Consider the following 26,497-nt stretch of genomic DNA (forward strand, 5'->3'; position numbering starts at 1 on the left):
ACTGTGCTGGGTCAGTGTGAATGTCGGTGTATGTTTTAGCAGGCCTTGTGATGGACTGGTGTGCCCAACAATGCCAGAACAGGCTTCAGCTCACTGTAACCCTAAACTGGATTATCAAGTTAAAAAAAAGGATGAATGTTAACTGCTTTGTTCTTCAGTTGTGGAAACCACTTTTGTTTTGCCACTTGGTCATGCAGGCTACTGCTTGAAGCAACAAGGCACTTTTTTGTCTCAGGAGTGAAACATTTATTCCTTTAAAGTTGCATGTAGGCCTCTAAGCAGCTTCTCTTGTAACCTTTTCGTCCGTGATACTCATTTAAAAAATGTTTAATACTGCCAGATTCTCATTTATACTATGTTTTATTCCATTGCTTTAAAGTGGCACTTGAAGATTTTTGTGTTATTTTCAATGGACAGGAAATATTTTTTACACTTTTCAATATACCTGTCATTGGTTTAATTGCATTTTTTGTTGTTTATATGATTTTGTTTAGAGCCATATTTAGCTTGACATTCTCTTTAAGCCCTAGCAAATGGACTTAATGAAAGCAGGTGTAATTGGCTTGATTGTGTGTGAATTATTTCTGTCAGTCTTAGAACAGTTTAGTTTTTGGGTAATTATTTCACTTCTAAAATAGGTATCAGTTTAGGTAGGTTATATCTAGGGGAAAATACTTACAGAATCAGTCATTTTATTTCTTATTTGTAATAAATGTTGAAGTATATGTGACATTTACTCAGTTTGGTCACTCTCTGTGTGGAGGTTGCATGTTTTTGGATGTGTATGTGTTCTTATTTTTTTTCTGTATCCTAAAAATGTGCACATTAGCTTAACTGGTAGTTTAAACTGGGCTCTGTAAAAGTGAGTGTGCCCTGTGATTAACTATCAAGGACTAGTTGTGTCTTGCACTTGATGCTGGTAGGATAGATTCCATCCCAATTGACCATAAGGTAGATTAAGCGTATTTGAAAATTGATTAATAAATGGATATTCAATTTCATTTTCACACTTGTTAAGTTTTTTATATTGGCAAATTGTAAAAACCTAAAGGTAAATCATTTTTTTAATATATTACTGAATAATATAAAAATATTAAATATGAACGTATTTTTACTACAATTAGCATAAAACCCAGGACTTCTGTTACAGGCTACAACCTTCCATGGCCCTGAACTGGAATAAGCATGTTGGAGAATATTGTGTTACATTATGTTATGAATGCATTTGAGAAAAAGCAACCATAATATCACACTAATATCATTCCAAATAAGCCACATATTTTATTGTATATAGTTAATTATTCTTTTACATCTTGCAGATGATTATAGCCTGATATGCAAAACATAATGACAAACAAAAAAACTATTAACTGCCTTATATGATGTTTTCAGTTTATAAATACTTAATAAGTATGTATGGATAGATAGATAGATAGATAGATAGATAGATAGATAGATAGATAGATAGATAGATAGATAGATAGATAGATAGATAGATAGATAGATAGATAGATAGATAGATAGGACTGTATCTTTAATAATCCATCAGATATAGCAAAGCATGGGAAGAATGCCATCTGTAAGAGTGTTGGCCTATTATGAAAAGTTGGGTAGGAGGCTGGGAGGAAAGAGATTTGATCAAAAATGATCCCCAATTGTTTGAAAATCAAGAGCACAAGGGGAGTAGCACCATGGCGAGAGGGACATATCAAAATATTTGACAGACTTCACTGGTATGAAAACCCGGCTTTCTTTAAAACGACAGTAACGCTGAATTAGGCCTCGAGCCCTTGATGTCATTGTTCTGTGCAATGTGTTCAAAGCTGGCCTCTAGGAGGAAGTCAATCTACATTAATACCATGTAATGAAATAAAGGGGCATTTGCTTACTGTTTTCAATCAAACTGAGTGAAGGATTTCAAGCGAGTGTAAAACAATTTCCGGAAAGTGGGGGCAACGTTTGACTGAAAAGGTAACAGGTCAGAGAATTTTCAAATATCACGTATTGTCCTTCATTTTGCTCTCTGACCATACAGCTTTTCAAATGACTTGGTGCTGACAAATGTATTAAACCTGCTGCACATTTCCCTCTGTGTCAATATATTTACATATTCATTTTCAGATATGCTAATTTGCTTATGTTCCAGTGGAATAAAAGACTATTCATTCCATTGCATTCCTTAAAAATTTGAGGGAAATTTTGTTTTAATTAATGTTTTGTTTTAGGTATACAAAATCATGCAACATAGAGGTAGATGAAGTATAATGTCTAGTACTTTAAAGCTCTCTATAGTAATATTGTATAACACACTTTAAATAAGTATAATTACAGAAATCTTTTTTTAATTATGTGAAGTAACGATTATGATATCCCCACACCTTCATTAGTCTTCCATATGTTTGGGGTAAGCAGAGAGAGTGGGGTGAGACTGCCAAGGTATGCAAAAGGTAATTTATACAGACTGATACAAATACAGTACACACTGCAGGTTGTAGTTAAATTAATTGCTTTAGACTTTTTGTTTTCATTTTGTGTGCGTTTTATTGTGAACTGTAATTTGTGTAACTATATTCATTGTACACCTGTACATCCTGTGATTTCTGAACTGGCATTTTTTTCTTTTTTATGTGAGCTGTCATGAATTGCATACACTTGCACATATACTCTATTTAGCTTAGTTAGATTGCTAAACTTCATGATTTCTGCTTCAAATTTATAACTGCTATTGTTCCTTAATCATGCAATACATATTTTTTTCCCTTTGGATACAGCTGTTTGGATGTATTAAGAGGACAGCTAACATTCCTGGTTTAAACTGCTTAATTAGTCTACATTGTTATTTAGAGCCTTGATGAATTGTAGCAACAACTGGTTATAAATAGGAAATAGGATGTCAGTGTTTCCAAGCTCTCTTTTTTTCTTTTGTTGCCAGGCACCTTGGCAGAAATTCTTGCAAGAAATTCCAATTGTTTTCCATCAGTAGAACTTCAGTGTTTTTGGGGTGATGCCACATGTGCAGGACAGATTGCTCATTAGCATGGCTTGGGTAAATTTAGTGATAATCCACATTTTTTAATGGCAGGTGCAATATTCAGATAACTCCAGAAAAAATAAAAGTACAAATAGAAAGAGATGATTCTTGAAGTATAGGTTATGAATGCCTCGTTGTCTAAATGCTTTATTTATATTTGTACATTTCAACTTAGTTACTGTGCCATTGTTGGAGATCAGCAGGTGCACCCCTCCTGGTATTCTGTGTATCATAAAAAATTGTTTTGCTAGTAATTGTTCCAATCCCATACTATTTTCAGAACATTCTGGAGAATTTAACAAAGAAATAATTTCAAACTAGGGAGACAGACAAAATAAAAGCTTTTTTTATTCATTCATCAATCCATTTATTTTACATGGTTGTTATATGCATATTGTATAAGTAATTGTGGTAATGTGCCCCTGCCCTCTTTTCCAAGTCTCAGTTGATATCAGACCTGGGAATCGTGCTAAAAGACATGCTTATCCATAATTCCCTTGTACACTGCACAGCTAACATGTGTAAAGTAATAGCTCATTTTCAATAGCCATGTTTAGCATATGCCTCATGTTGGCTCTGCAAGGCCTCTAGGCCTGTCTCATGAGCCTACTGCTTCTTGCACCATGCATCCCCCCTTAGCCTCTAAAACTAATAGCTCTGAATCACTTGCTGCCCTGCCGCTAATTTCTTTACTGGTGCATTGTGGGAATTAATGTACCTGACATCCTGTGTCAATGGCACCAGCTCTTTGTGTCTCTTTTATATTTAGTTAGTTGCATTCCTACAGATGGTATTCTATTGAAAAATGTTCCCTTTCCTGAAAAAAAAACACACTGCGCTAAACCTCTAGGTGCAGAAGGCTGTTAACGGTTGCTGATGATAGTAGGCAAACATTAACATAATAATTAGTGTCTTGTAATTGTTTCATTAAAACCAGTTGTTCCATTTCTCCTCGTGTTTTCCCAGAAGAGAAGCTGAATTTGGACGACAGCCAGTGGGAGGACATCCACGTTGTCACCGGAGCGCTCAAGATGTTTTTCCGAGAGCTGCCAGAGCCACTTTTCCCATACCGCTTCTTTGAGCTGTTTGTAGAGGCAATCAGTAAGTATGCCTCGTTTTACCTGCTTTTCAGTATAGATGCCCTCATATCAGTATCTGTTTATGCATATATATATTTACCTAGGGGTTGAAAATAATAAATATGAGTACTGTTTCCCAAATACATGTAATACAACAATTAATCTAGTGTTTAATTTAGATGAGTAGATTTAAATTAAAATCTGCATTAGTCACATGTATTACTTTAGATACTTGGAAATAATACAATATCAGTATGATCTCCAGTTCTTGTGTTTGATTACTAAACTATATAAAATATTCAGATGAATCTAATGTATATTTTACATAAATTGAGATAATTTAATATCTTTATTTATCAAGTATTTACTTTAGGTATTATCACATAATTATTATATCTGTAATATATCCCTTATATATATTCTAGACAATTACACCCTATATAAGTGATGAATCTATTACCTAATTTGATCCAACATAATATCTATATTAATCAAGTATATACTTTAGGTATTAGCACATGATAGATAGATAGATAGATAGATAGATAGATAGATAGATAGATAGATAGATAGATAGATAGATAGATAGATAGATAGAACTTTATTTGTAATATTATATTTTTATGATCCTAATATATTTTCAAAACAACTAAACCTTACATATTGTGCACATAAGTCCAATATATGCTTCAGATGTTTGTATTAATTCAATACATATTTCAGATAATTGAATCTTATATAGGATTTATATCAATCATATACCATATATACTTAAGATATAGGAACATAACAGAACTTCTGTATTAGTTCAGTATACGTTACATAACTAAACCAAATAGCTATATGTATCATATCTGTATTATTTCAACATACTGTACTGTACCTTAAAAAAAAATATGCAAAATAATATCTATATCACTCAATTGTATGCTTTATTATTCTTAGACATAATGCACTATCTGTATTATTCAGAAAGATATTTTACATACTTTAATAATTATATCAGCAACTTATGTATGAAATAATACAAGTAATATGCACTTTGTAGCTATATATACTTAACCCATATATCTTATTCTTTAAGATTCTGTGTTCAACAAAATTTCTTTGAATTTGCTCCCATTTGTATTAATTAGTTAAATCAGGTTTCTGTGTTTTCTTTTCATATATACATTGATACTGCATTACAGTCACTGTTTTTAGGAACTTAGCTGCGGCTTTCTTTTATGGTAAATTCCATGTCAAATCACTCGTGAATATTTGAGCCATACATCAATACAAACAGAGAAAAGTGTGACTCACTTTTCAAACAGCTGCTTTGTGATGTAATATAATCAGCCAATCCAGGACTTTACTACGTTCCTAACACTGTAAGTAAATGAATGTTAACATGAAGTGGCAAAACAACATTTTCTTCCTTTAAATTCACATACAATTTGTACATAAAACATTTGCAATGCCCAGACTACAACATTTGGAATGTTAGACACTGTTTGTAGCTTTGTGTGGACATGACTGCTTCTCACTTACCCATTTAATCATTTTTCAAATTATTACATTGTATTTTTATATATGCAGAATATATATTTTATGCACCAATATTTGTGATTTTTAAAACAACACGATCCATTTTCTGCTTTCTATCTGAGGGTTGTTTCCCCTCCCTTCATATTCATCATCACTCTTTCATTGCTTTTCCGTCAGCCACAATAAGCTGCCTTCTTCCACTTTTCTCATCTTGCTGCTTCTCCTATAATCCATTAGGAGGCATACTATTCCTAGCCAGAGAGCGGACAAGCAGCAGTTACTTTCCGACACAGACTACAATTTCAGCTGCTTTACTTTCAATAAGCACTCGTGGAGGGACGAGGCTAGTAACGCTTTCTGGTCGGTTAAGGCCACATTTTACATATACTTCAAAGCAGACATATTTACAGGTATGCCTTATGTGAGAATGTTTTCTTTTCAATTTAAGGGAAGAGAAAGCCTTTATTTTAATTTCAAAACTCAGCAATTTATTCTTTTTTGAATCTGCACAAAAAGTTTATGACATATCACTCTTTTTTTTTTTGTCTGTGTTTTTTCCCCCTAACTCTAACCGCTGAAGCTCTCATACATTTTTGTCTTCTTTTCTTTGTGAGCCAGTGAGTTAACATGCCAAACCCTTACATTTGTTTTTCAGCAAGGCAATATTAATAGTATAGCTAGAAAATTAAAAGCAAAAAGACAATGTGAATTTGTGAGCAGGTACCAGATGTGTTGACCAAATAGTTTGAAATCGCTTAAAAGGGGATGATTAATCGTTTTCTATTGTAATTGACTTTCTGAATAGCATCTATAAATCAGCATCCTGAAAGTTGTCATGTTTATTATTTTCCTGCAGTTCAATATTCATGACAGTAATTTATTTTTTACAGCAGTCTCCTAAAGTAATGCAGATTGTTGCATTGCACATATTTCCACATACACTTTGTCAAACACGGTTTGTTTAAAGAAAAACAAAATGTAGAAGGAGATTTTGGAGGACATGATGTTAATGGGGTCCTGACATCAGCTTTGGAATGTAAACTTATTGTGTTATTCAAAACTATTGCTGTAAATGTGGAATCTGACATTACAAACCTGGTAATGCTCTTCTATCCTCCCTTGTCGTTTTAAATTCTGTTACCACTGCTGTTTTGTTGTCCTGTACATAATAAATTCCAACTGTTTTCTTCCTTGCCTCATGACTTCGTATTGAAAGAATGCTGCTGATATAATTTACTGTTGGCCAAAGAGACCAAACAAAACTTGACTAGGATTGTTCCAAACTGTCTGCAGTGACCTCTGGACATGTCACTGTCACTCATTTTTCAATTTTACTGAGTCAGGTTAATGTCAACTTTTTTTTTCTTTTATCTTAGAAGGCACATAGTTTTTATTTAATTAAATCACTGACTTCATATGTCTCTAACCGCTCCCTGCTCTTGCAGCATATGCTCTGCTTTAACTCTGTGAGCTCCAAAATGAGTGGTAAAAGGTTCAATTATGCCTGTAGTCTTTAGGAGAGTCTTGCAGATTCAGTTCTCATTTTAAATTCACATCTGGTGGTACTTTCTTAAAAAAGGTTTTAACATATAGTAAAAAAATGGAAAAAGAAAAAGAGTTACAATTCTTTCAGCTGTTTTTATTTTTCTATTCTGATTGCATTACACTGAGATGTATTATTGCAGTACAGGGTATTCAATTTATTTCTATTTCTTTGGTTTACTTATTACAATCTGATATGATTGGAAGTTTTACATTCCTACATTTTTCCAAATTGAATGCTTTCAACAACTTTTCAATGTGTATCCATTGGATTAGCTCAACAGCACTCATGTTAAAGTGTCTTTACAGTCCCACTTGGTTCAGTTTGTCTAACAGTGTTGATCTGATACTGGCAGTTTTGCAGTTCAGTGTAATTAAAGCTATCAAAGTATGATTTAATTTCTTACTAATCGTTTCTCATTAAGTCAGTAAATATTCATAGGCATTTCTAGCAATCACTAGTAAATACATGCAAAGATATTACGTCACAGGTTGTACTCTGCGTTTAATGAGCACAATAAGCCAGAGTGCACTCCATTTTTTCCCTCCGGGTTTCTCGACTTTATATTTTGCCCTGAATTTACTCCTCTGATCATTTCCTGTTAAAGAGCTTTGCCTTATTCACTGGCAGAGGCGATACCGCTGACCTCAGGACACAGTTGCATGCTTGAGTAGCTTGGGTCAGTGCCCACTGGGGTCTACTGCAAACCACAGCTTATCCACAAGCCTTTATGAGGCATGTGTGTCCCTACTCTGCAATCCTTTATTGTGTTCTGCTTTGACACGACACAGATTTCTACAATCACGTCCAAATGTTGACAACTCATTGTTATAAAATAATTTAATGCTTAATAGACTTACAGTTTAACTCCTGTTCGGCTGGCAGGCCTTGCATTGCAGTACTGGGTCAAAGGCAGATAGGGTGCCAGTCCATGCTTGGCGGCTACAAACACAGACTCACTCACCCCTAACCAATCTGGAGTCGTCACTTCACCTAATCTGTAGGATTAGGATGCAGGAGGAAAATCAGCGATCCCGAACTGCATTAAGTAGGTCTTATAATAATGGATGGATGAAAGTGTGTTCCTTTTAATTTCTATCCATGACATACATATAATGTTGCCCCCTGTGTTTACTGTACCTGATGTAATCTGGATTGGGTGGCTGCCATCCATGTAAATCAGTTGACTGTACTATAAAGGTCCTTCCATTATTTTACGGACTAATTAGTGATACATTAAGAAATGTTCACTGGTGCCTAATTATATTCTGAATATGTTTCTTAACATGAGGTTAGTGTGACTGTAAACATTAATATGATATTCATAAGATGTAAATTTGGGCAGAACAACAAACAGAGCCCCTACCTCATAACTCCTTGAAACTGGGTTTGACTGGGTAACTGGTGTAACTGGGTTACATCAGTGAATTCTGCTTGCTGCCTTTGTAAAGTCTGCACAGGTGGCCACTCCACTCTGCTTGTCTCCTTATATCCCTTAGCCCTCTCCCTTCTAAGAGTAGATTTGAAATTGGCGTGATAATCAGTGAGTGTGTGGATGTGAGTGACTGTGCCCAGCGGTGGAGTGGCATCTTGTACCTGATAAGACGCCTTCCTTTTATCATGTTTGTGTGTTTTCTTGTGTTGTTGACATTATATCTCACCACAGGTTCAAAATGTACCTCTGGCCAAACAGATTGTACTATCAGCAGAGATTAAAGAACATATTGCTCCGGTACTTTGGACTTTCCTGACCTTTTCTTGATAATACTTTTTATTTGTGTGACATCCAAACATACTTATGAGGATAGAAACATCTTCATAAACAAGAGCTTAACACATTTTTTTTCCAAGCCAGCCTTTCAGTCACGCCTTTTAAACTGAGCATGATAGCTGATGCCTGCCCGTTTAAGGCTTTAGACATTTTGATTAGTGAGCCAAGGTATCGAGTATAAAAATACCAACATAAGGCACAAGGTGCTATTCCTGCAGCTCCTCACACATCACACATGCAGTGTAAATTATCACTACAGCAAGGCCAATTGATAGGAACTCCCATGGTCAAATGAGAAGGTTATTTTGGACAAACCTTCTCCTTTAGGAGTGGAATCTGTGTGGGCTTAGATATATTTATGGCTGCTTGTTTTGACCCTGATGTAGATGCAAATGTGACTGTCATTTTTGTTTCTTATCAGTTGCTATGCTTACCTTAACAAGAACATTTTCACATCATCAATCTGACCTGAAAGATGGCACCATACTGCATGTGTGTTTAATTAATTTAATTAGATTGCAGGCTCAGTTAATTGCACAAAAAACTTTCTTACTCTACAATGATTACTTTGAAGCCTAACGTTTATAGTATTTTTTTACTTCCTCATTGTCTTTGCAGCATAACTGTTTAAATGGTTGTTGTCATTAATTGACTCTTAGTGAATAAATGTTTACTTTGTTCCAAACTTCACTAAAGCTTGTCAGCCAGCAAACCTCTGGCACTCCCCTGAAATCCTGAACTCATTTGGTCAGGATAGACCCCCCTCCCCCCCCCGAAAAGAAGGAAGAGAATGTAGAGTATTATTTTACGCTCACCTTCACAGTAGCCAAGGACACCTCCATAAGATTATAAAGTGTCACAGCTGATAAGAAGTGGAGGATGCAGTCACGGTACAGTAAAACTTCAGCTGGTCTAGGCCCAAACTATACAGTTGCCTTTTCCCTAAATTGCCTGCAGTTTAAGACGGAATATATTTCGTCGGCAGCCTTTAATCCAGCTCACTCAAGACCTCTGGGGAAAAATCAAGCTTGACTTAAGATGCTGAGAAGTAAACATTGCCCCCACCCCCACCCGCATTTTAACCCCAGTTCTTTCCCAGTGGAGATTTTCCATACAGGCTTAGCTGGATCGCTTAAATGGAGGCAGTGTTTTGTTGCAATACTAAAAAATTGCTTTACTCTTAAATTTTATCCTTTCATCTTAAATGTTAAATTGTGTATTTTTGTCATGTTTTTGGTTTTCTAATAAACATTAGCAGCGTAAAAATTCTGCATAGCTTTGTAAAGACCACAGATATTTTCTAATAACATGCTTAATCAAAGCTCTTCTTCTGTTTAATATTTAAGCATGTACTCCTTCATGTGTCAGGTAATATTGGAATCGTGTTCACATCATAGTCTTCATGTTAAGATGAATATTGCTGGTAAAAAAGTAATTGGCAATCACAATAATTTCTTGGAGGAAAGTAATTCTGATCAATAGAAGCCAGAGAAGGTGGCACAGTGGCTGGCACTGCTGTCTCAGAAATAAGATGTTCTGGGTTCAGACTCTGTGCTTAGTCATTGTCCATGTTCTTCTCATATCTGTGTAGGTATTCTTCTGGGTAACCTGGTTTTCCTCCTACACACCCAAAGATGGGTTTGTTAGATGAGCTGGTTACTCCAAATTGGTTCTGTATAAGTGTCAGCAGACTCTTCAATAGAGTGGCGTTTCAAGTCTATTGCTTCAGGGAAAGGATCCTCAATTGTATTAAACGGGCTTCAAAATGCAATGTGAAGTTATGAGAAGTCCATACAAATGTGTACAAGCTGAGGTAAAGAACTGTTTATCATCAGAAGGGTACAGTAAAGTCTTGAGCAGACGCAATGTGTACCCATTGAACCATTTCTTACAGTCACAAAAGCTTGAGAGCAGACACTCCATCCAAATACTTCTTTACCTCAGGACAGCTTTCCTTCAAAGCCCTTTGTTGTGGCTGTATGTGTATGTAATGCATGTGCTATAATGTGGTTTCACAAAGGAAACCATTGGACACAGTAGACAAAACAGAATTAAATGGATTTAAAGTTCACTTTTGACTCTTATTTTGATCATTTTGTACAAAGACAACACAGGGTGGAGAGTCTATACAAAGGACAGGAGACCATGAATAGTACACTATGCAGTCACTTTATTCTGTACCGAATAGCAGCTTAGTAAAGCCCATATTAGTTGTAACAATGCCCCTAACAATATACTGCATGAGACATTGGGAGCTACTTCAACTCAAGTAATTCTTGTATGTTGCATATTTGCTGGTGTTTACCACAAATAGCCCATTATATCCCACAAATGCCCATCTAGATTAGGACTTGATGAAGCAGGAGACCACTGCATCAAGCAAAATACAGCCTTATTACTGATATTATCCTAGTTTGTTTTTTTTTTTTTTGATGAGAAAATCCATGAATCTGTAGCTGCTATGAAGAGATGCACATAATCAGGAAAGAGATTCAGTCATCCTGCAGCATTCAAATGTTGCTGTGCTTATATCAAAGGATCCAATGCGTGCCATGTAAACACACACACTACCATCAGCCTGCTCTGCTGACACTCATAAAGGTGTATGGACATTCTCCTGGCTCTCAAGTCACCTCTAATCAGCCAGAACTAGGATTCAGCATTTTTATGTTCTTTAGCCATCTGCAACATTATCTCTCTCAAGCAGTGGAGTTTGGTTGGGTGTAGCCTTACTGTTATTGTTATGCTGCATAAGACAAGTTTACTTCTGGTCTGGTCACATTACTACCATTAGTGGAATTTCTTTGGAGTGATGGTCTTTTCTTAAGACATTATTGACTCCAATATATGTATAAACAAATATGCCAAAGATATCATATTTGATTCTATGAATGAGGAATTTTTGAGTACAATTCTTATGTGCTACATTACATAGAGATACGCTGTAGGGTATACTCAAATCAATAGACAGAAAGAAATAAACAAGAAATTTCCTTAAGCAGGCATTGTAACACAAATTAAAGCAGAGCCTAGATTCTTATGAAAGTTGATGTTTGTGCCAGTGAGTGATCAAGTGGATCACATGATTATTCTTGTGCTGTGCACATGATTAGGCATGGTGTCCACACCCAAAACTTACTGATTCCTGGTTTTTCAAAGCACATCTTGCCATATTCAAAACCTCCTCTAACTTCACTTTTCATGGTCTGAGATATGAAAAACGAGACCCAATTTCCTAGTTGCCATCAGCATTCCTCCTTTACCCAGAATGCACTTGTTTTGCCAGGCACTACTTAACCCTGTCATCATACTGTTCACAATATACAAAGCAAAACAGTACCCCCATTGGACCTAAATAATACTATAATTGGATGTACAGCCAGACAATACAATTATGCACTGTATGTCATGTGTGCAGTAGTCAGAGCTAAAGCAAAAGTAGCCACTGCATATTACAAATATAGCCATTTACAGCAGCATTCCTTTTTATAGATAGATGGAACTTTAGTTGTCCCCACACTAAATTTGGAGATAGATAGATAGATAGATAGATAGATAGATAGATAGATAGATAGATAGATAGATAGATAGATAGATAGATAGATAGATAGATAGATAGATAGATAGATAGATAGATATTACGCACACACTATGGTCTGAAACATATCAGAATGACTAAAACAGAAGAAAATTAAAAAGAAAGAAAACTTCTGAATTGGCAGTCAGAGTAACAGTGAGGCATTATACAGGCATATTGCCATCGGTAAAAAGGAGTCCCAGTAGCATTTCTTGAAACGCTTTTGCTGAATAATTGGTTGGCTGAAAGTACTCAGTGTGTCAGAGAAAGGATGTATGTACAGCATGTATGTACAGTATTGCTCATAATGATACTTAGTTTTAATTCTGTCCTTTGCTACTACATCCTGGGGGTACAGAGTGTGTTCCATAACTGAGCCTGCCATTTTAATTAGCTTGTTGATTTGGTGGGCCTTTCTGGAAGTGATGTTACCAGCCCAGCACACCACAGTGTAAAAAATCACACTGGCCATCACAGAGTTACAGAAGATACGGGTCACTACCCACATTAAAGGAACACAGTCTCCTAAGAAAAAAGAGCCTGCTCTGCCCTTTCTTTTGTAGTTCCCCCAGTGTTACAAGACCAGTCCAATCTGTCATTGATGTAGACCCTAAGTACTTGCAGGAGTGCACCACCTCTACATCCTCTCCCACAAAAGTGACTGAACATAGAGGCTCTTTGGTGTGGCAAACTCAATAACCAGTTCATTTGTTTTGCTGATGTTAAATTTCAGACAGTTCTTTCTGCACCAAGAAACAAAGTTCTCCACCTGACTCCTATACTCTGTCTCATCCCCCTTGTCAATACACCTCATTAGTGCAGATTCATCTGAGAATGTCTGTAAGTGACATGACCTAGTGTTGTATTTATAGTAGAAGGTGTACAAAGTGAAGAGTAAGGGAGATAGGGTGGTTTCTTGCGGTGCTCCAGTGTTGCTCATGTCCGTTTCAGAAACAGTCCTTGAATCTCACAGACTGCAGTCTGTCCAACAGATAGTCCATTATCCAGGACAACATAGGCTCATCCCTCTGCATATCTCTGAGTTTACCCCTTAACAGGAATGGATGAATTGCATTGAAGGCACTTGAAAAATCGAAAAACATAATCCTCGCAGGGCTGCCAGCTTTGTCCAGTTGAGAATAAGCATTGAGGAGCAGACAACCATTGTCCAATAAGAAATTTGCTGTGGGTCCAACTGGTCTACCACAAGCGGACTCATATAGTCCAGGACCAGTCTCTCAAAGGTCTTCATGATGTGAGATGTAAGTGCCACTGGTCTGTAGTCAATGGGAGAAGAGGCACCTGCCTTCTTTGAAACAGGAACAATGCAGAATGTTTTCCACAACAACTGCAATTTGTGAAACCTTAGAGACAGACTGAACCGGTGACAAATGCTAAAACTAAGTCAATCAACACAGGCCTTAAGAACACAAGGAGTAATTCCATCTGTTTTTTTCTACGTGTACCTTCCTCAGTTGTCTCCTTGCTTGGTCTTCAGTTATAGATAGCCCATACTGATGATTAGAGGTAGACGTGGTTACTGGCCACTCCAGTTAATGTGGTAGGAGCTGTTGATGTAGTAGGGATGATATGGGGGGACTGATTATTGGAATAAGGTGGCAGTGAGAGGGAAAACCTATTAAAAATTTATTTAGAACAGGTGCTCTTCATTTTCCTCCACACCTGGTCACCACTCCTCCCACCATTATAGACTCTGGGTACAGTATGAGTGCTGGTCCTTTTCTTCCTTTAGCCTGTGAGCTACATCAGGTAAACTGATTTGTATTTTCTATCCATTAAAATGATGTTCTGTATTTTAATACTTTCTTGCTTTTCATTGCATTGGAGTGACATGTTACAGTCTGTTTCAACAAGGAAGGAAAAATTTCACTGTACTCTGTAACTGTGACAGCACTGCTACTACTACTACTACTACATTGTTACACATTCTATGTCATATGTCTGTAGTCAAAAAATAATAATCTCTCTATATATCTTCTATATAAACGTCTACGCATGGAAGTGTGCGTGTTTGTCTGGCCCGGAAGTGTGAGGCTAGAGCATGAAGCTCAAACAGCCGGCAACGTTGCCCCAGGTTTACTAGTCAGAAGAAGAAAGAAGTGCGAGGCTACAGCATGAAGCTGAAAGAAAGCAATTCCATCGCCAAAGTGAAACTGCTGAGAAAAGACAAACTCGCTTAGCCACTGATAGACAAGCGAAGCAAGCACATCGGCAAAACAAAACTTTCAAGTAGAGAGAAACTCGCTTAGCTGCTGATAGACAAGGGGGGTTGAGCACGTCCGCAAAATGAAATCACCGACTCTGCATTTCAGTTTTTTTCCTGACGATTTCAATTGTTTCTAGGAGCCTGGGCTTTTTATAGCACAGGCTTACAAAGCTAGTTTAATTACAATATAAGGTATGGTCCATAATGTATGAATGGCAGTGTACATGACTCCTTGTCACATTGTACCAGTTATACAGGGGCCAAAAATACACTTTCTGTACAATTCGGAGAAAGTGTAATTTATCACAGTGGAGTATTTACGTATGAACTGAGAAGTTCAAAAATGGTTGGATAAGTGTTAAAAACATGAAGAAGGAATGGGACATCTGTCCACATCCACTACTAATGATAACAATGTGTACATCCATACCATAACTCTGATGAAATGATGAGATTTCGGCATCTAGTATACCTTTAGTCCATAAAGGGCAGATCACTACGCGCTGCTGTTCTTTGGTGCAAATGGAAACTGGACCAGCCATATTTACTCCTATAAAACAACAAGAGAAACTGACTGATCCAGGCTGAAACTTTAACACAGTAACCACACAAACACATCATGTTACCATATGTGCATGGGGAAAGCTATATGGCTAACCCAAAGAAAATGGTCACAATAGTGTGCATAATTATTGACATACCCTTGTAGTATTTTACAAGTAATGAGAACATTTTAAAAAACAGGCATAGAAAACAAATGAAATGATGGATGGAAATAATGAATGAAAACTCTAATTCATTTCCAGTATTTTTAAAGCGCACTGGTTTGAGTAAAGGGTCACAAGATCTAAAGCCCATCCCATGCTCTAGGAACCAACACTATATGAGATATTAGTCTATCACAGGTCACTTTCTCTTATGCCTGGTCATTTGGAGTTATCAGTCTGCAGAACTAGAACATCACTGGAATGTGGAAGAATATCCATGCCAATAGGAGAAGAGCATGTAGTCTCCAGAATGCCTGAGATGGGACTGAAACCTGTGTTAAAGCCACAGGAACTTCTCATTCCTAACCTCAGAAGTGACCCTGTGGGAGATTATAAAACCATCCCTTGTCCAGAAAGCTATGAGCTTGGAGTCAGGAAGCAAGTCAACATCCAAGGCTTAATTTGTCATGGATTAGTTTATTTAAAAGGGGGGGAAATACAGTGGAGTTTTGGGGGTAAGTGGGGAGGGCATCTCAGGTTTATTGAATTATTCTTGCATTTTTGAGTTCTCCCAGTTATATCCCGCCAAATGATCATTATTTTGATAAATCTCTTTTTCTTTTGTGTAAGTGTGATATGAAGTGGATTCCTCTCTCTCTCTATATATATACATATCTATCTATATATAGAGTGGGCAAAAATAGTTGTTCATATTGTGTAGACATATTGCTACACTTAAGCACACTTTAATAATAATAAGAAGACAAATAATACAAATAATTAATAAATAAATAATAATTCAAGAATAAACTCTGTGCTTTGCATTCTCACAACAGTGAACCTACTTTTGCCCACCCCTATATACAGTATATACAGTATGTATATTGTGATGGCCACACAATGTGGATGGATAAACACCAAAGCAATGACTGGTACACCAACAGGATAATTGCTGCTTAATGAACAAAACGTTTTGAAAAAAAGAAAGTGTGAAATCGCACAAAAAAAATGGTTTCGCCACCAAAATTAGCATTGCTTTCTCTCAGGTGAAGTGTTGCCTACAGAACTCTGTCTTGCACTGCATTTGATCCCAAATGATGACCTTCTTCCAGCCATCTTCCTGAACCTTTAAATCTTAGGTAGGATGCTATGGTGAAATAGGCATCTTCTGCCATATGTGCCTTAGAGCTGTGGGCAAAAAGAGAGAAAGCAGTGTGCCATTACATTGTGGGAACACTCAGACCAACTCACCTACACTCATATAAGGCCAATTTATAGTCATTAGTCATCTTAAAATGCATGTCTTTGGGATATTGGAAGGAAAGTGGTGCACTCAGAGTTAAATCAACACATACTACAGTCAGTCAGGATTTGAACCCAGGGATTTATATTATCAATTTTTCCATCATTCTGTGCAGCAAAGTGGGATTGATTAAAAGTAGAATTAACAAGAGTGTGGACATATATCCTTCATAAGTCATTTGGCTTTAGCATGTTATGCTGGGGGTTTATAGGAATTTTTTTGCTTCCAGTCACCTACTGCGAATTTGTATAAATGCTGGTGTGTGGTTTTTGCAATAAAATACATGATATGAAAGTACTGTTTTTGTACTTGATATTTTGTAGCTCTACCAGCTATACAATAATGACCCAGAATAGTTCTGCTGAAAGCATCAAAGCCGTGTATTTATGGTATTTCAGATTAGAATGATTTCAGTTGCTTGCATCTATTTTTCGGCTCTCAAGAGGATCCAGTTCACTTGAAGGAAGGTCTTTGAGTGGGAACAAGGGGTTAAAAACCAATATGTGATGTCTCTAATGACTGCAGCAGCTCTAGGGCACACATTTAAAAATATATATTTTTACACTCTGTATTATTTATTTATATATTTATTTTTTTGTACATGTTTTTCCTCTAACTGAAGTTGCCTTCCCAATACACACAGATGGTCAAAAGAACTAAGGCTGATTGTGAGGGTAACAAAGGACTGGTTTCCACTTTAACAGTACCCACATGACATCTTTGAAAAAGCCCCCCTTTGGCGAGTTTTTACGCAGTTTAGCTTTTCGAGCTTAGGCCCAAATATTAAATTCAATCCTTGTCTGAGGCTTCTTTTCTCTTTCAAAGAGCACCTATAAGATTGAAAAGCTCGAGTGAGTTCCAACGGCCTTGTTTGCAGCTGTAAGGATTTAATCTGAAGGCGTTTGTGGCAGCTTTGCTTTATACTCAGCAAAGGAGAGGGCTTCTAACATGGAAAACAAGCTCCAGTGGTGTTATTAAAACAGATCACTGTATCCTAAACTTTTTACATCCTTGACATGTTGTGAAGTGGGGTATTTAAGGGAATGATTGGTGAAACTATAGATCTGAATATATAAGGAAACAACTACCTGTATGGTAAATAAAACAAAAAAGAGTGCTGTAACTCTTTATATACTACAAATAATTACATTATGCTTAGTCTTTAACAGCTCCCAAAATTAAATTAATTAATTAATTAATTAATTGTTAATTAAGCAATAATATTGAAATAATATGAGGTGCAAAACCCAACTAAACAAGTAAATGTTCTTTGAGTATTTATTTAAAAAAAGGCTGTTATTCATTAGTGACGTTGTGTGGTGCCAACACAGTAAATACAGTAAGTAGAACTGGACCAGGTCACCTTATCCAAATTAAAAATCTTTTTGGGAAATACCCCTGCCCTCGCAGATCAACTCGGAGTCCTGCCATGTGCAAAAGTTCGCTGATGACACTGCTATCGTGGGCTGCATCAGGAATGGGCTGGAGGAGGAGTATAGGGACCTAATCAATGACTTTGTTAAATGGTGCAACTCAAACCACCTACACCTGAACACCAGCAAAACCAAAGAGCTGGTGGTGGATTTTAGGAGGCCCAGACCCCTCATAGACCCAGTGATCATCAAAGGTGACTGTGTGCAGATGGTGCAGACCTATAAATATCTGGGAGTGCAGCTGGATGATAAATTAGACTGGACTGCCAATACTGATGCGCTGTGCAAGAAAGGACAGAGCCGGTTATACTACCTTAGAAGGCTGGTGTCCTTCAACATCTGCAATAAGATGCTGCAGATGTTCTATCAGACAGTTGTGGCGAGCGCCCTCTTCTACGCAGTGGTGTGCTGGGGAGGCAGCATTAAGAGGAAAGACGCCTCACTCCTGGACAAACTGGTGAGGAAGGCAAGCTCTATTGTTGGCATGGAGCTGGACAGTTTAACATCTGTGGCAGAGCGAAGGGCGCTCAGCAGGCTCCTATCAATTATGGAGAACTGCATCCACTTAATAGTATCATCTCCAGACAGAAGAGCAGCTTCAGCGACAGACTGCTGTCACTGTCCTGCTCCACTGACAGATTGAGGAGATCGTTCCTCCCCCAAACTATGCGACTCTTTAATTCCATCCGGGGGGGTAAACGTTAACATTTAACATTATACATAGTTATTGTCTGTTTTTCACCTGCATTATTATCATTCTTTAATTTAATATTATTTATTGTATCAGTATGCTGCTGCTGAAGAATGTGAATTTCCCATTGGGATTAATAAAGTATCTATCTATCTATCTATCTATCTATCTATCTATCTATCTATCTATCTATCTATCTATCTATCTATCTATCTATCTATCTATCTATCTATCTATCTATCTATCTATCTATCTATCTATCTATCTATCTATCTATCATTAAAGATATGCAGTGCTCATGACCTGTTATAGGTCTGTCCCTGGACATTCTTCCAGTGGGCTAAGCCCACTGTCCATCCAGTGGATGTGTTGTGTTTATCCTGTCTACACAATCAGCCACTTCGGATGCCATCACTTAATCTAGAAAAGCAGCAGGTCTGCTACAAGCGCTTCCCTACTCTATCTTCTACAAGGCCTTTCCTCATTGTTGAGTTTCCCAAATTGTTACAGGAAGAGGATCTGAGCAGATACATCATTTTATCCAAACATGCCAGTTTTATTAGGTTATGTCCACACTACTACATCTAAACTACTATCTCCCTCCACAATAGCATTTTCATATGGTTTACAAAATTATTTTCATCTATACTAAAATGAGTGGAATAACGCATATAATGTTATTTGAGAAAGTGTGCAGCATTATCATCTTTAACCGGGCATATGAAGTGCAATTTTTGGCACAATTTTAAACCCAATTTGATTTTCTGAGTCAGCCCAAATTTTAGCTTCATTGTCTGTAGTTTCACATGCAATATGACAGTGGTTTGTGTTGTACATTTGTATCGTACAATTGAGCTGTCACATGACCAGAGAAATTTCTGTTATGTCAGAAATTTCAGTCGGTGGTGTTGTAGTGTGAGCTATCTCACAAGCTCATTTGCTAATGTCACTATCAAGTTTCCTGAAATTTATTGTGCATTGAGCATAGTAAGTGTGCATTGTACACTGTAATATAGGCGCTATATAGCACCCGACCTGGCACAGACTTACTCAGAGGCACGTGTAAAACAAACAGTTTCTTTATTTTTCTTAAACTGGAGGGCACCTCTTCCCTGTAATCCTTCCAGCCACAACACAGTCCCACAAGCACTTAATATATCACACACAATACTTCTTCTTGATCACCTGCGGCTAATTGCACTTCCGGGTGGGGCTGCAGAGATGTCCAGGTGGCGGCCACCCCAGCTCCCCACAGGGTTGTGGAGAACTCCATCTCCCAGGAACTCCTGCAGTAAACTGAGGCACCATCGTCAGCCAGGGAGGCTGCCACCAAGTGTCCCGGGGGAGGTAGTGAGATGTCCATAGATGCTCCCCCGGAACATATACAGAAGGGGCGTCCCGGCCGGGCATGGGACCCGGCCACCTGTCACAGTTCCCCTCCCTAAGATGAGGCTTATGGGGCTCATCGGCCTGCCCCGCGAGGGCCGGTCTTCTCCAGGACAGGAAGTCGGTATCCTTGGCTCCGTGGCTGTGCCCTGCAAAAATATAATGAAGAGGTCTGGGGGTGCTGCCCCGACGTCCCTGCCACTCGGACGTCCTCACTGGACAACACCTCCAGACGTGGCCACCGCAGCCGCAGTTATAGCACCCCCTCCAGTTCGACCCTTGCGGGAGTGTAAGCAGGCAGGAAACTCCTGCCCCTTTGCCCGCTCTGAAGAGGGCTCATGATGGTTCCGCCCCTCTGCAGCGTAGCCCTCTGGCACTGTCAAACCGACGGGCTTACGCTGCACCTTGTTGGGAGTTCCCGACCTCTTTGTCCGGGTCCTCCTCTTTCTTTGGGGTGCACCAACGGTCTGGGTCCCCTTATGGGAAGAAGGGAGACCCTGTGCTGTCTGCACCCCTTTAGACGGTCGTGAGACAGGCACGGGCAGTCGGGGCAGAGTCGTTCACCGGCTGCCTCTCCACACACTCTTCTGCCATGCCATCTGTCATCACGGCAGCGTCTTGTGTAGTGGGCGGGGCGACCTGGCAAGCAGTACTAATCATAACTGCTGCCGCTGTGCACCGCCCTCTTTCATGTGCGACACAGATTTCACTCACCTGTACCGCTCTGTCCTGCCGGTAGGAGGATGACATTCCTCGTGCACGAAGCCATTCGACCAGGGCTCTGCACGGGCCGCCGAGCTTCTTCTCAAGCCCCTCCTTTGACTCCTGCAGGACCTGAAAGACTTTAAACAAGGACTGCAGTGCCAGGATGACGGATTCCACCTCCCCTGCAGCCCAGGAAAAGTTAATAGTTTCGGTCAGCGGTGGACTTGGGCTCTCCTTGTCGCCTCCCGCCGACTGCGAGCTATCCCTACCCTGCAGATTCTCCGCAGGCTCTTTTGGGCTTTCCGGAGGTGTGGGGAGAAGGTTCATCATCCCCACCTGCCAACCTTCCTCGGCGGGCGACTGACACACGCCCTTCCCCCCGTTACCTATGTCAGGGAGCTGCTCCCGCTCCTCTTGTGGGGACACCGCGCTGGGAAGCTCGTCCGGGCACTCCTCCCCAAGCCAATCGATCAGGGCAAAGGGAAGACACAGCTCTGCCTCTGTCTCTCCCGAGCTGGCTCCACCGTCACGCCATGGACACACATCCCCCTGCCCACATCGGGTGCTTCGCCCCTCGGCGTCTAGGAGGTAGGATAACCCACATGCGGAAAAACATACCCGCGGCCCTTCAGCCGTGGGCCTGTCACCTACCTCCAGCTGTAACCCGTACAGCGGACTAGCGTGGCGGCGTCTGCCAGTTGGCCTCTGTGTCCGCCCGGCTTTTTTCTTCCCCACGTGAAGCAGTACCTGCAGCAGCTCCTTGGCGGCCTCGGTTGTGATCTCTCGCTCTGTGCTGTGCGTGCTGGCTTGTCGCTGCTGGCTCCTGTCGCGTGTGCGCGCTCCATTGAGCTGTGCTGTGCTCTTCTCTCTGTGCCATACGTGCTTGCTTGTAGCTGTGACGGGAGCGTGCTCTCCACGCAGCTGAGTCGAGCACGTGCCTCGCGCTGTTGCGCCTCGCTATGCCGGGTCTCTACACAAAGTTTACTGCAGGTTCCGGTCCAAATGGACGGACCGGGATCCAAACGACTACGCCAATGTAATATAGGCGCCATATAGCGCCCGACCCGGCACAGACTTACTCAGAAGCACGTGTAAAACAAACAGTTTCTTTATTTTTCTTCAACTGGAAGGCACGTCTTCCCCGTAATCCCTCCAGCCACAACACAGTCCCACAAGCACTTAATATATCACACACAATACTTCTTCTCTCCACCTTGGCACCACCACTCCTCCCAGGCAACCTCGTCCTCTTCCTCCCGATTCTGGCTCTCGAGTGGTGGATGCTGGCCCTTTTTATAGCCCACCTGGAAGTGCTTCTGGTGCTTGATCACCTGCGGCTAATTGCAGAGATGTCCAGGTGGGTTCCTGGCTCCATGCAGCACCCCCTGGCGGCCTCCCCAGCTCCCCACAGGGTTGTGAAGAACTCCATCTCCCAGGAACCCCTGTGGGAAACTGAGGCACCATCGTCAGCCAGGGAGGCTGCCACCAAGCGTCCCGGGGGAGGTAGTGAGATGTCCATAGCTGCTCCCCCGTAACATATACAGCAGAGGCGTCCCGGCTGGGCATAGGACCCGGCCGCCTGTCACAACACGTATATTTTGAGCACCCATGTCATGACAAGTCAACCGGACCAAAAATGCTTGTGCAGTCTCAGCACACATACAGCTAGTGACTCTATAATGCAGTGTGACCAGTCACTTGACCACAACATTTAAGAATCACACAAAGCACAATTTAGATGCATACAGGTAAGCAACACATCAGCAGCCATGGAAAGTAAAACTTCTATGCCTGCTATGTCGGAATATATTTTTCTTCTGTGAAGGGTGACCAATCAGGGAATGATACATTATTATCAGTAGGATCCTATCAGAGAAGAGCCATTAATAAGTGTCAACCAACTGGAGTAGAACAGAGTCAGGGCTTTCAGAAATCTTTATTTTCACCCATGCACATTGAAATGCCACACCAGCCTTTTGAAAGTATCCAGCTCAGGACAGTTTTCTTAAGAATTTGTTTACATTGGTTGAAAACACCAGTGTAGTCTGGATAAAAGGTGATAATATATAGACTAATGTCTTCATTTTTAAACAAAAACATGGTAGTGTGGACGGGCCCTTGTTCTTTCAGTCACTGTTCTGAGCTCATGGACCATAGGTGTGAACAGAGATGTAGATTAACTGGTAATTCAAGTGATATGGCCCCAGAACAATGCTTGCAAAACTGCAGATGCTTCACAAAATTCATAGTCAATTTTATAATCACCTCAACACATATTAAAGAGACAAAAGTGAGGAATCAATATGTAAAGATTGAAGATTTCAGTGCTTTACCAGATACCACAGAGGAAAAAACCATTAAGTCAAAAAGGCACCTAAACATACCCATCTACATTCTAAATGTACTTACCCTAGTGCTGGGTAAACCATCTAACACACTGTACAGACACTAGAGTATACTGTACTGTAGTTTACCTACTGTAATGCCTAGTGAAGTGTATAGGAAATTATAATCTATAAAATGAAACTGAGGAAAATGTGAAAAATAAATATTTCCTAAGTGATAAGCGTTTTCTTTAAACATGATTAAATGCAAATTCCATTTGCGCGTGCATGTTTTCTTTTTTCCTTTGAAATCCTAGAAACTGTTACGTTACTGAAGCTAAATTACACAGAAATAATACACATTATTACAAAGACTTGCGAAGCTAATGGCTAGCTGCATAGCTGCTAATCAGTAAAAGAAACATCACAAAGAATAGGTAATTTAAAATACAAAAAGAATAAGTAATTTGAAATCCACATACCCAAGTGACCAAATTATATATGCCTAATGGAATAAAGTCCGCATTATTTTTATTGCAATTAAAAAACCTACTTTATTACCTGTCATTGGAAGGCGTTTTAGTATGCAGCAAACTCACAAGTCCACTTTTTATGATTATGTCCCTAGAAGAAAAATGATGCATTACGTCTGTATTAAACACTTGTATAAGAGGGAGGAAATAAAATTATATGTATAGGGACCCAAACATAAACACACAGGCATACAGTATATAAAGTCATCACTCACTGGTCACTTTATTAGGTTCACTGGCTTGCTCTGTGCATACAACGCAATGCATAAAGCATGTAAAGAGGGACTAAAGGTTTAGTTGTTGTTTAATCAAATATAACAGTGGGAAATATGCATGATCTGAGCAGCTTTACATTTGCATTTGTTTGCTTAGCAGACACTTTTATCCAAAGTGACTTGCAAAGGAGGTCAACACAATGAAGCTTGAATGACATTAGCCTGGGGAATGTTTTTGAACAAGCATAGCAGGACAGGTTACACAAGTTGACCACCACAAGTGAATGCTTATATACAGTATATATATATATTGTGGCAGACGGCCAGGGGTCTTATGTGGTCGGGCTGCCCTTCTGAGGAGAGGACCGGGGGAAGGGTCATGTCAACAGCAGTTCCTCCCCCAGGACACAAGAGGGCAGCCCCCTGGTCTACATCGGGGCCACAGGCTTGGAGCTTAGAAGCTGAACCCTGCTGGGGCCCGTGGCCATCGACAGGGAGCGCTTGGACAACTCCAAAGCTTTGGTCTGCAGCACTTACACCACACCTGGAAGTGCTGCCAGAAGATGATCAGGGAGCTCCTGGAGTACTTCCAGGTGCAGTATAAAAGAGGCTGCCTCACTCCATTCAGGGAGCCGGAGTTGGGAGGCACAGGACAGAGCTTACAAGAGAGGAGTGGAGGCAGCAGAAATAAAAAAGAAGAAGAAAGGAAAAGGACTGAACATTATGGGGTTTGTGCATTGTGTTGTGCTGAGGACTGGGAAAAATAATAAACGTGTGTGTTTTTGGGACTTCTGAGTCTGGGTGTCTGTCTGTGTCGAGGCTGATCTTCCGCTATATATTCAAGTATTGAAAATCATCAATTAACAATTGATATTAAAGCAACAAAGCAAACAATCACCAATTAACAATGACAGATCCACAGAGCAAAAAACATTCCTTAACCATTTGACACATATTCACAGAACAGTAGGGATTTCAATCACTTCTTGAACATATTGAGGGAGTCAGTAGTTTGGATGGGAGTAGGTAGCTTGTTTCCTCAACTAAGAGCTACACATGAAAATCATCCAGATTGAGATATGATACTATGCAGAGATGGCATCACCAGACGCTGTTCACTGGCAGACCTAAGTGGACAAGAATCAAGGATCTGAACTTAATGCATGCAACTACAGGGGGCCAATGTAGCGAAATGAAGAGAGGACAGACATGTGCCTATCTTGACTGGTTGAATATAAGTTGGGCTGCAGTGTTTCGGACCAGCTGCATTGACTTAATAACGCATTCGGGTACTCCTGCCAGTAGTGAGTTCAGTAGTACAGATGTGCCAAGACCAAAGCCTGGACCAGAGGTTATGCTGTATATTCAATAAGGTAAGGGCTGATCTTGCAAATGTTATACAGAATGTATCTGCATGAACGAGAAACAGTTGAAATGTGGTCAGTGAAATATAGCTGCTCATAAACCACAAGGTTGGGATACTGACTGGACAGGTGGACAGGTGTTAATGACAGGCTGTACAGAGATGGGGAATTGAACAGACTGGCTGACCAGGATGACAAGAAGCTCTGTCTTTGCCAAAACATTTCCTATGGTATGATTGTTGGTTCCAAATGTGGTGATTATGACATCTTAGAAACAACTGTTCCCCCACGATTTTCATGCACTTTAGTTCTAGAGTTTACAGAAAATGCAATAAACCAAAGAGAACTAGTGAGCCATAGGTCCATGCGAAAAAGCACCTTGATAGTTAGAGAGGTCGACAAGCAATGAGAATTGCCAGAGACACTCAAATAATGGTTGTTTACAACAGTAGTGTGACAAATGACATCTCTGCTTGTACAATGTGTCGGGACATTGAAGTGGATAGGCTACAGTAGCAGAAGATCATGCCTAGCTCCATTTTTGTCAACTAAGAACAGGAAGATGAGGCTGCTGTGGGCATTTGTCCACCAAAACTCATCAAGTAAATATTGTAAAATGTTACCTAGTCCAACGAATCACAATTTCTGCTGTCACATAAAAATGGTGGAATCAACATTTAACATCACCAGCATAAACAGTACCCTTAGATCCACACTGCCTGGTGTCAACAATACAGGCTGATGGTGGCAGTGTAGTGTAATGTAAAAGGCCTTGTTTTACTAATTGAGTGTCATTTGAACATATATAAATGCTGTAGATGTCTATGCATTGTTTCTGAAAATGTGCATCCCTTATACTTCACCCAGTTCTTTATATGTTACTTAACCCATGCGTTTTGTAGTCATAAATGAGGGGAAAAAAATTAATCTCGTGAATTAATGGAGAATGGAGATAAAAAGTTTGTGATGGAAGAAGTGAACAGCACTTGACCACAGCAACCAATATCAAAAAAATGTCCATGAAAAAAAAAAATTCACGTTACTTGTTTTGCATAATCCATATGTTAGTTATCCAGTCAAA

General features: G+C 39.5%; 1 protein-coding gene across 1 annotated transcript in view; it reads left to right on the plus strand.

Annotated features, from left to right (window-relative positions):
- Positions 1–26,497, plus strand: part of arhgap15 (Rho GTPase activating protein 15) — a 709,745-nt gene that overhangs the window by 536,075 nt on the left and 147,173 nt on the right. The window contains exon 13 of the mRNA XM_028806513.2: positions 3,998–4,132. Coding sequence (XP_028662346.1) covers positions 3,998–4,132 — 135 coding nt within the window. The remainder of the gene's footprint in view (positions 1–3,997; positions 4,133–26,497) is intronic.

Source organism: Erpetoichthys calabaricus, chromosome 8 (assembly GCF_900747795.2).
Source record: "Erpetoichthys calabaricus chromosome 8, fErpCal1.3, whole genome shotgun sequence".
Lineage (NCBI taxonomy): Eukaryota > Metazoa > Chordata > Cladistia > Polypteriformes > Polypteridae > Erpetoichthys > Erpetoichthys calabaricus.